A 12,121-nucleotide genomic window follows, 5' to 3' on the forward strand; every position below is an offset into this window, starting at 1 on the left:
CCTTTATGTATATCTATCGATAGATCTAAACATAGTGTCCCATCAAAAATATGTATGCATTGAACTCTGTGATTTGCTTTGAAATAGCTGCCACGTGTAACACTATTGCTCGCGTTATTTAATACATATCCAATTTGCCGTGTTTTGATTGGATTTGGGATGGATTGGAATTGACTGAAATATACATTGGGTAGTTTCGGTCAGGCGATTAATTGAAATATATATGGATAGTTTCGGACAAGTGGTTATAAATTGGCCAGGTGTGATATAACTTATTGTATTTAATTAAATATTAGCCTGGCGAAGATTGTTTCTTTAAGTGTGTTTTGTGGTCTCTTTGTCAGAGAATTTTGTGTTTATTTATTGTGTCGATTTCTCAAAGTTTAAAGAGAGGGATTTTTTTATCACCGAAGGTTTGTTGCTTTCTTTGTTTTATTTTTGTTACTTTTATACACGGATTTCGTTATCAAACAAGTAGAATGCCATCTCTATGACTGAATTAGGACAATAACTACGGAACTATAATGGCGCAAAACGCATGTGGGTGTTATTATTCCGCACCGAAGGAGTTGGGGTGTTGAGGAGGGGAGATACTGAAATCGGCTCGGACCGTCGCCGTGTCCCGTTTGTGTTTCGTGAGCACACCTCATAAACCGTTTAAGATATCTTTATATGGAACTTTATACACACGCCAACCTTTGTTAGTTGTGTTTAAGATTTTTAAAAATCATTTTGGATTTTCCATGGAAACAATCTTGACTTAGCTTTTTGCATAAAAGGATGCACACGGGGGTTGATGAACCCATACCCATATGTTAAGAATTATATTTGGACAGTGTTTAACTATTTCTATCACAAATATCGTCCTTTTAAAATCGTATAAATATTTAGAAATATAAAAAGCCGGGAAAAGAAGATAACTAAATCGGGACCTTTTAATGAATAAATACGTTTATCACCCAATAACACATTCCACAGTAGATATCGCTTGTGTTATAAATTGCATATTCTACTGAGCGATACGTTACATGAATTTAATTGGTCAATTAAAAGGGAAGAAAGGGATGGGTGATAAATAAAATCCTCTACTCGTCGATAAAATGAACAAAAACTCGGCAAAGCCCCGTTCTTCTTTACCTTATCGTCTTGTGTCCATATTGTTTGATATCAAAAGAGACTCGTAGAAGATTCTCTATTAGTCGTTAACTAAAATAAAATCTAGAAAAAATTAAGTAAACAACCGAGATTTAAAGGAGCTAAATCGCTAAAATGTGGACCTAGGAATTGACCCAAATCGGTCGCAACGCATATAATAATGTAATCTGGTTGTATATTATAAACTGATTTACATTCAATTTTTTTCCGTTTTAACTCTAATTTCAAATCATTTATGTTCAGCGAAATACGCCATGAGTCTCAACCGAATGGCAATTTCTAGCGTCTGGTTATTCCAGTCTATTGCGCATGCTCTCTAGATAAAATATGGGGTCACGGTTTGACATGAGTTGTGAAATATGTCTAGCCTCGTTTTTTCTGGTCACTTGTTACAAATGACATTGAAATGCACTATGGTACACGATTCGTTTACCAATGGTAAAATGTTTATTTTGTCTTAAATATTGGATATCAGAAGCCTACCTTTTCCCGGTAAGACCATAACATCAATGTTAATTGACCGATAATTCTTGTTTTCAACGTGTAAGACTTTGGATGATATTGAGTTAGAGATTTAACCGTGTGTAAACATAAAGATTTATAAATTAAAAGGGTCGTAATAGACATAAAATGGACAAAATAAAGCGAATGGGACCTCTAGCTGAACAAATACATTAGCTGAACTAAAATCTGGAGAAAGGGGAAAAATAAAGTAAATAACTATGATATACAACACCTCGGCCATTTTGAAACTAGAATGAAATTCATTTTGAATGGTTGTGCGTCCAAAACACTTGGTCATGTCAACTCTATGAATGGGTGTGTGATTCAAAAAAAACCCAAAAGAAAATCAGCAGTTGGTTTGATCAAAGAAAATATTGTTTGAAATAAAATGGGGTTTAACTTCCTATTGTTCTGACCAAACTCATCTTCGCTAGCCAAGGGTCTAAACGTAACACTTGGCTAGCGAAGATGGCCCAAACTGGGCCAATAAAGACGGGCATACTCGCCATATTTATACAGTGTGCTACGAGGGAAATTTTGCTCGTCCTAAACCACTGGCAAGGGGCAACCACGTCGCAAAAAAAGCCACATAATACAATACACTACAAGCAAATCCGAGTCAAAGCCCGGAGTACAAACGTTGTTGTTGTTGTTCTAGATGTTTAACATCCGCTCCGAATTGACGGTGATATTGCAGACAAGTTGTCATATTTTCAATTTTAGTATTGTCTTAGCGCACGCGCAGGGGTCTTTCCTGTGTGAGGAAACCGGAGTAAACTCACGAGGTTGAGAAGGCGCCCCCTATCTCCAAGCCACATAACCTCAAACCGGGTATTGAGAGAGGGGTGGGGGGGACTAACACATGGTTCAATTTTATTTCAATAATTCGCTTGCGCGTAGGGGTTTTTAGCAGTGGGAGGAAAATGGAGGACCCGGAGAAAACCCACGAGGTTGGACAGGCGACCATACTCCTTGTCACGTACAGCCGGGGAATCGAAACCCCGCCAGTTGACTAAAAAACCGGGTACGGTATTGAAACCACGACCGCAAAATATATATATATATATATATATATAAATAAAACTGCTCTCAGTATATACTATACAATTTAAACAAACACGATTCATAAAAAACTAATAAACTTGTCATCTTCCGGAATTTGATAATTTATTAGTTTTTATGAATTGTTTATAGTTGAAAATTGTGTTCTCAGTAAAATATATTCAAACATTGCCTATTTTAACTTCCTGTATTCATGTCTGTAAAATGAACAGATGTGCGGTATAGAAATTTCATTGATCGAGGTGTGGAAGTCGATTTGGTTCAATCAGCTCTGGCTCAGTCAGACCTATTATAGTCAAGATACCAAAACAATTGTAGCTACTGAAGATACGCAAGTATTTAGGTGTAATCTATTGTCAGACAGGCTGAGGAGACCAGTCCGGTTGTGACCATGGGGTGTTGGGGAGACCCGGACTGTTGGGTAGACTAGAACGGTAGGGGAGACCTGGAATGTTGGGGAGACTAGGACGGTTGGTGAGACTAGGACTGTTGGGGAGACTAGGACGGCTGGGGAGACTCGGACTGCTGGGGAGACTAGGACTGTTGGGGAGACCCGGACTGCTGGGGAGACTAGGACGGTTGCGGAGACTCTGACTGTTGGGGAGACTAGGACGGTTTGTGAGACTAGGACTGTTGGGGAGACTAGGACGGCTGGGGAGACTCGGACTGCTGGGGAGACTAGGACGGTTGGGGAGACCCGGACTGTTGGGTAGACCTGGAATGTTGGGGAGACCAGGACGGTTGGGAACACCAGGACGGATAGGGAGCAACGAAGTATGCCTATCCGGTTGTGAATTTCATTTTCAGTACAATTTTAATTTGCCATTATTATATTTTTCAGGATGAGGTGTTACAAGGGTTCAATCGCCCATATACAATTTTTACTGGGCATAGCCATTGGTATCGTCATAACGTTTTTCTTTAGTTCTATGATATCATTACAAGGGACTGTGGTTCGTGTTCCACCCGAACATCCCCATGCCCTAGGAGAACGGAGGCTTGCAGAGAACAGCGTAGATGTACATTCTCACTTGCACGAGCACGGTCGGGAACATTCTCACGAAGATTTGGATAATTTAGAGGACCCTCACAAAGTGGAATTTGAGGATACACATTTCCATCATGGTAAGTTGACATGTTTTAAGTAATAATTGTTCTGATTAATGGAATGTCTGTTGGCAAACGTCTTCCTGCATAGTGCACACCACTGTAACACACCGCCATGCAGTCTATGGTGCAATGAATGTGCAACGCGTGGAAAATAGAAGATCAGCCTTAACGTGTTCAATTTTATCAAACCAGACCTAAGTAGAAACTTTGCCTCTGGTTTATTTTCTAGTACCGAGAGAAGGCAGGGCCTTTTATTTTATAGTTGACCCAAATCAAAGAAGACCCGTCATTCTGAGATGAATCAAAGATAAAACCGGTTATCTACATGAACATGCCACGGGGCATCTACCTTACTCTTACTTGCAAGGAATGTTAACCCTTTGGACAAGCATCTAGGACCCCAATCGCTACTCATTTTGTTGATCTTCCTTTCTTCTTCTTGGGGGCGATGTTCTTCGAATAAGGCCCAAGGCCCCACTAGTTCAAATGTGATCAACATTCAACTTGGCGTTCTTGTTCCTTGGACAATAAAATTGATCATCGATAGGCACGTTTCGATTTTTGATATGATGGCGGCGATGACGCCATGCCCAGTTCTTGCACATCGATTGTCGTACTTCGATTTATAATGTGGTGGTGGCGATGACGCCATGCCCAGTTCTTGCACATAGACAGGCGTACTTCGATTTATGATATGATGGCGGCGATGACGCCATGCTAAGTTCTTGCACATCGATAGGCGTACTTCGATTTATAATATGATGGCGGCGATGACGCCATGCCAAGTTCCTGGAATATGTGGTATATCGTACTTGTTTATTCAAAGTCAGGGGTAAGTTGCTAAACTCATTTGTTGGTAAAACTCGTTATTTAAACTGAGTTGTTGTAAAACTCGGTATTTCAACTGAATTGTTGGTAAAATTCGCTACAGTGAACTAAGTTGTGGGTAAAACTCGCTACAATGAATCGATATAATAAAGCTTTCAGCAACAATGGTTAACGCGTTCGCTTTGGATCATAAGGTCTCTCAATGAGGCAAGCGGCTGGTTTCCATTCCCCGCTTGCACGTGACGAGGAGTAGGTTCGCTTCTTCAACCTTGTGGATTTTCTTCGGGGCCTCCTGTTTCCCCCCACTGCAAAAGACCCCTCCGCCCAGGGAATTATTGTAATAAAATTGAACCATATGTTAGTCTCGAAAATGACCTAGTTTGTGTCGAGTGGACGTTAAACCCCATTTCTCTCTCTCTCTCTCTCTCTCTCTCTCGTGATATAAAATTTAATTAACAATATGAAAATCTATTTAATTGATAGTATATAAACTTAGATATAAAAAAATAAATAATCAACGATTTTAGTCGATAACACTAAGTATACTTCGAGAATTTTGCGTAGTATTTATTCTGCTTACATTTAATATAATTGAATAGGTTAATATACTCTTTGTGTGTATGTCAGGTTAATATACTCTTTGTGTGTATGTCAGGTTAATATACTCTTTGTGTGTATGTCAGAAGTGAAACAGAGTAGAACCGCATTACAAAACAATACTAATTGTTTGATATGGCGGTCATTCAGGACAGAGATTTATTCTCGAAGTATGAAGTAGATGGATCTATGTGTCCCGAATGATGTATATAACATTATTTGAAGTATTTCTGGTATACACATGTGTGTTTGTCATACCTCATGAATTATACATAAAATATATTTTTTTATATATCGAGTTCGATTGAAAAGTTGTAACGTAGTGAATAAATATCTAAATAGGTCATATACCATTTGAGGCCAGAAAAGTGACGTGCATTAGGCAGATTTAGCTGTTATATAATTGTGTGTACAGATGTGTTAACTTCCTGTTTTTAATGTACAGGGTCAGTAGTACGGTATAAATATTTTCATATAAAACCTTCTTTAACATCTAGATTAGTAAATACTCTATAATCAGTCAGATTACAGTCACATATCTTAAAAAAAAACAGATTATCGCCCGCTGCGCCATTTGTTATTCGAGTTAAATTTTCTAGATAAGCTGATATGTCAGAAAAATAAATTAATATAGTTTTAATAAAGATGAAATACTTCATGGTATTTGCGAAGGAGCTGCGGTGGCTCAGTGAGTGAGTATACCCGTCTTCATTAGCGCAGTTCGGAGCAGAACAGTAGGACATTAAACCCCATTTCATTTTTTGACGAAGAATACGGGTGGCATGAGCAGTTCACCATATTCTGTTTATATCGTCTGTACAGAATGCAGAATGCTGACAAATTTTCAATTCATCATATCTTTGTTAATAATGGACTGGTATTCGCTTTTAGTTATTCAATTTCCTAAATATTGTAATTTGGAAGATGTTTCCCAATCACTGAACTGACTTTCAGAGACTTTAAAACTACACGAGTGTGGTAGGTGGCCGAATGGTTTGAGCGTGCACACGGTCAGTCATCGAGTCAAGTGGCGTAGTTTGGACTCACTACAAGGGTCGTTAAGTAGGGTTGCCTGTTTTCTGGTGCACATTTTATTCTTCTCCGTGTGAAGATTTGTTTTCAGTACAACTTTCCTTTTTGTAATTCCAGTCTTTAATGATGTCAATCATATTGGTCACATAAGGCACACTATAATTATATACATAGGATATAAGGTGTATAGAATATGTCCGTCAGTATAATGTTCTTATTTTGTCATTTTAAGAAAGCTAATATGTTTGGATTGTAGAATCCCCCCCCCCCACAGGCATCCACCCCCAACCCACACACACCCGCACGCACGCTATACTTTGTTTATATAAATTTAATTTGATAATGTTCATGATGTGTTTCAGATGACGAATCGGCTGCCAAGAAGCTTTCTGAATCCACTCGCGTATTGTGTTGGATCATGACATCACCTAAAACTCTCGAAAAGAAAGCTCGACATGTGAAAAATACTTGGGGAAAACGCTGCAACATTTTATTATTCTTTAGTTCGGAAACAAACGCCACGTTCCCTACGATAGGATTAAATGTATCCGAAGGGAGAGATCATTTAACAGGGAAAACTATTCAAGCATTTAAATATATTTACGACAATTATTATAACAAAGCAGATTGGTTTATGAAAGCAGACGACGACACCTACGTCATCGTGGAAAACCTGAGATATTTTTTGTCAGGACAGAATACGTCACATCCTGTGTATTTTGGTCATAGATTTAAAGTGATAGTGAAACAAGGGTATTACAGTGGCGGTGCGGGTTATGTCCTGAGTAAAGAGGCTTTAAGACGTTTTGGTCTCTATGGAAACGATACGAAACGTTGCCGCCAAGATGGCGGCGCTGAAGATGCAGAAATTGGAAAGTGTTTGTACAACCTCGGTGTCAGTACAGGAAATTCTTTAGATGCTCTCGGCAGAACTAGATTCCATTGTTTTAATCCCGAGACACATTTGTTTGGAGGTTTCCCACCTTGGTATTATAAATACGACAACGATGGAGCGAAAAAGGTAAGGACTCTAATTACAAAGTTTTACAAACACAAACTGAGAATGAAGCGGGGCATTCCTCCCGGTAAAAACCAACAAGCCTTGATTTTATGTGCTTGTTTTGGTTTTTTGTGTCTATTATATTTGAAAATCAATAATTAAATTTGTTTAAAGTTGAAAACATTCACTGGGTACTTGATTAGACCTAAAGACGATACAGCTACGAAAATAAACAGCGTGAACCCCACACGATGTGCGATGTTTATTGCTACATGCCTGACAGCTGGGTATCGCATACTCCACGTCTATAGCTCTTTTTTTTGGGGGGGGGGGACGGTGGCTCGGTGCGTAAGGACCTAGATCTCAAGCAAAGTCATTTGGATGGGACTAAAAATTGAAGACCCTGTCTTGGTCACCTTGGCATGCACGTAAAAGACCCCTTGACGTATGAAGTTGGAAATAAAGTTAGGTCATAGTGAGGCTGTGTGAGTAAAATTGCCTAGATAATGCTGAAGAGTAGGAAGTTTGATTTTACCTTTTATTTTAAGTTCTTTTTAAACTCTTTTTAAAAATGTGTGCTATTAAACCATGTTCTACAATCGATTTTTCAAGCCTCTTGAATTTTTAAAATCCTTGAGATTAGATTTGACAAAAATGACACATGTTGGAGTATGACCATTTAGCTAGACTCGTGATGTGTGTACTTGTAGAATTAAATCAAATTAAAATCTTGAAATCGAAATTGGCCTAGTCTTTCATAAAGCAAAACTAGCCCGTGCATCCTTCACTTGCTACAGGTTGGCCTGTTATTTTCCGACATTATTATATATCCAGCCAATAGCGCCTTATTCGTTCTTACCCTGCGGCCCAAGCCCAGCGAGACTTGCCCAAACTCCTGTGTAGCCATCATATTCCGCAGTTTTTCATTTAATCGTTCTTCTGGGGCATTTTTATCCAGTATTTCGTACCCAGTGGTCCCAGGCCTACGATAATAGCCCAAAATGCCCGTTTGTCCAGTCCACCCATGTTCCACTCGTTTTCGATGTAATTTTATCAGATGAGTATATTGTGCTGTATTTTACAGGGAACAGAGAATATTAGTGATTACGCCATATCGTTCCATTATATACCAGCTGAGAAAATGTACAGTTTAGAATTCTATATTTACCATCTACGACCGTATGGCATTATTTCACAATTACAGAATTTGAACAACAAACCGGAAGTCATCCCAGTTACGCCGGCTGCGGGGTGAAAGTCAATGTGGTGATGTGCAGACTTGATTAACTTTACATTGAATTATTAATTTTAAAGGAATGTGAAGTCAAAAGAAATGGGAGAATTGTTTAACCAATTAGATTCTTTATTCCAATAAAGTGGAACTTTAATGAAATAAGAATCGACGGATGTTATATCATTTACGAGAAACTGTGATAATTGCCTGATTGCTTACGTCAATGCTGAATATTTTCTCTTCAGAATGACTTCAAGATGGCGTCGTTCTGGGTGTTAATGTGTAAATTAATGTTTCATGGGTGACATTTTTTTAATAGATATCTCACGTACTTATGTTTATCTAAAGAAACAGATAGAACCCAGATATAAACATCATTCGTTGTTATAGTGTTGTAAATTTAATTTACGTCTGCTGATTTGGCCGTGATTGACGCGAAAATTGCGTCCTTATGGCCTGAAGTATTATGACGTACATTTGTGTATTCTGACGTGAAGTAATATTTTATCTAATGACGTACAGTTTGGTATCTTCTGACGTGAAGTACGTAATATATTATGACGTGCATCGTTGTCTATGACGTGTGAATTAATATCTTATGGCGTACAGTGGTGTCTCCTGAAGTGGTGATGTGAAGTAATATCTTATGACGTACAGTGGTGTCTTCTGACCTGAAGTAATATCCTATAACAACTGATGTAAAGTAATATTATTCCTGACGTGATATAATATCTTATGACGTACAGTGGTGTCTTGTGACATTAAGTAATGTCTTATGACGTAAGTAATTCTATCTTCTGGTGCAAAGTAGTGTATTAAACTATTATGACATTTTCCTCAAAATGGCCGACTTTCCAGATATGGCTTGTAATAATGTCCTTTATAAGGTTAAATATGACTTCAAAAATGAATTGTGAAAAGCGCAGATAATAGTTTGGGAATAATGGTCATATATACACGGTTGTTTATTAGTTGTGTGTGATGTGCTGTGGAGGAAGTAATGTTTTAGGTGTGTTATGTCTTAAAGTTTCCTTAAGTGCATATTCCTGAAGCAATGGCCCGAGAAATCCCTCTCTGGCCATTGCTGGATTGACTTCTGATACTTGAGCTTTTGTCTATTCTTCCCGTGCAATCAACATGGCAGCCCTTAATTTCAGCTGGGTCTTCCCTAAAACGTTGGACAGTGATTTAAGGTTAAGGTATTAAAAACGGCGAAAGTATTGTTCGTCACCAAACAGTATTGTTTACTGTATAGCCGTTTTGGATAGCCTCGTTTGTCACGCAATTAGTTTTTCTGCAATATTCTGCTATGTACTGGTTAATTGGGCGTAATAAATTTCGTGAGTCATGACGTAACGTTATGTAACAAAATTGGAGATCTGTTTAAACTGGAATGATATTGTTACACGGCTAGGTATTGGTTGTTAATCGGACTATTGGCCAGTCATAATTTGGAACAGAAATTTGCTTTCATTACGGCAGTGTAGAGCGGGATTAGGTCTAATCCAGCGAAACCCTGCGAGGAGTATGTTTAAGTGTGGGCTTATAATTTTCTAATGTTCAATTTTCATATTACTGAGCACTACAAGAAATATTACTAATTTGTGAGAAACTTTTATTTTATTTTATTGAGTTTCTTCCTTTTTATGTATGTAAACAAATGCCCAAGGCTATAGGGCGCTTTTAATAGATGGGTATCACGATTCGGGACTTACTTATTTACATTCAACAGTTAGATATTATTAAACTTAAAGTTAATCGCCATATATTCATTATAAGTCATACGGAGCAATTTCAAATTTGACTCAAAAGAAAACTAAACAGATTTGAATTCGCCTCTATCAAACACGACGTAATAATATATATGATTTTCAGATCAATAGAAATTAGCCAGTGAATATGAACCTCCATTAAACTATCAGATTTCGCACGGCTTAATACATGCTAAATATGTACTCAGATTGATTATTTATCATGAATACCAAATCAAAATACCATCCCTAGATAATGGTCCCGTTCCGGCTTGGATTTAATCGAGTTTTAAAAAAGGCTTATCAATAAATGTCGTGGACAACAAAATGGCGACCGGCTTATTGCATTTCAATTCCATATATGTTTATAAATACTGAACGGAACTGGACCATTTGTGGACCGGTATTCTTATTAGAGATCCATCTTCACAATATTGCCATTTACAAGTGATTCTGTAGGGTTAAAATGACGAATCGTGAATTTAAAAATAGGTGTGTGCTTTGGTTTGATTGTCTTATTGTTGGTAATTTATTATGGTTTTTTTTAAAGAATAAAAGTATATTCTTCAGCTGAATTGTTAATTAATATTATAAATGCATAAAGGTACAACAAGACCTATGGCATCCCAACCTCATCGAGTCCGCTTTCGGAAGGATTTAAAAGTTCAAAAACCTACGGTTCATTCAAAGCTGGCTTTATCTAAATTATCACTAACTACACAAGTGATCGATGTTAAAATTATTTGTTTTGATTGAGTTCTTTATCGAGGACATACTCCGAATCGCGTATTTCGCCCGGAGGCTCTAAAAATGTTCAACCCGCCTCGCACCTCGTCCTAGTGGTATTGTGATGATAGTGTCGCGCTTCGAACTCTACCTGGCCGGTCACCCTGGTGGGGCGCCTTCTCAACATCGTGAGTGCACTCCGGGTATTCCGGTTACCTCTCACGGGAAAGATCCCTGCGCGTGCGTTAAGTTGTAAGGCATGCAGACTCTAAACAGTCACAACCAACAATAATTAATCTGTTCATTAGTTGTGACATATTAGCCGAAAATACCATCTATCAATGTGTGTATAGCGTCAATATGTCAAAGTTTGAAACCACACAGAAACTATAAGAAAATGTGAACACCATGAATCGGGTTAATAAATCATATGTCCGAATATTGGCTACTGTCTCTCAACGTCAACACTATACGACTATAGAATATTTTTGGGGGAATTCAAATACTTGACTTTCATCTATACACAAAGAAAAAAGTTAAGCACCCTATGTATTTTTCACAATGACTTGTCTACATCTTTGACAATAAGAGAGAGAGAGAAATGGGGTTTAACGTCCACTCGACACAAACTAGGTCATTTCGGGACTAACATATGGTTTAATTTTATTTTTTAATAATTCGCTTGCGCGTAGGGGTCTTTAGCAGTGGGAGGAAACCGGAGGACCCGGAGAAAACCCACGAGGTTGGACAAGCGATCCTACTCCTTGTCACGTACAACCGGGGATTCGAAACCACGCCAGTTGACTCAATGACAGGCCGTGTGATACAGCACGCACGTGCTAACCATTCGGAAATCCAACCCCCCCTTTGACAATAAGAAAATATAAAGAGTTAATTCAGAAAAGCCACATCTGGGCTGAATGTCCCGCATAGCACACTGAATTATCCCAGTTATGCTGAAAAGTAGCAAACATGAAAAACAAAATAACACTTTGATATTGATTATTTATTACTGTTTTCAAAATATTACAACACAGTTGAAACAATTAACAAGTGGTTGCCATTTAAGATATACCCACATTTTGTTAAAGAGAACAAGGAATATCAATAGGGCCCATCCAC

General features: G+C 38.2%; 1 protein-coding gene across 2 annotated transcripts in view; it reads left to right on the top strand.

The window, feature by feature from the left end:
- The window catches only part of LOC126831498 (glycoprotein-N-acetylgalactosamine 3-beta-galactosyltransferase 1), a 37,756-nt gene extending 26,914 nt beyond the window's left edge, over positions 1–10,842 (top strand). For both annotated transcript variants that reach the window (XM_050562022.2, XM_050562021.2), the window contains exons 2-4: positions 3,563–3,846; positions 6,651–7,309; positions 8,373–10,842. In XM_050562022.2, coding sequence (XP_050417979.1) covers positions 3,564–3,846; positions 6,651–7,309; positions 8,373–8,543 — 1,113 coding nt within the window. In that variant the 5' untranslated portion in view covers position 3,563 and the 3' untranslated portion in view covers positions 8,544–10,842. The remainder of the gene's footprint in view (positions 1–3,562; positions 3,847–6,650; positions 7,310–8,372) is intronic.
- The last annotated feature ends 1,279 nt before the right edge of the window (positions 10,843–12,121 follow it).

This window comes from Patella vulgata, chromosome 9, assembly GCF_932274485.2.
Source record: "Patella vulgata chromosome 9, xgPatVulg1.2, whole genome shotgun sequence".
Lineage (NCBI taxonomy): Eukaryota > Metazoa > Mollusca > Gastropoda > Patellidae > Patella > Patella vulgata.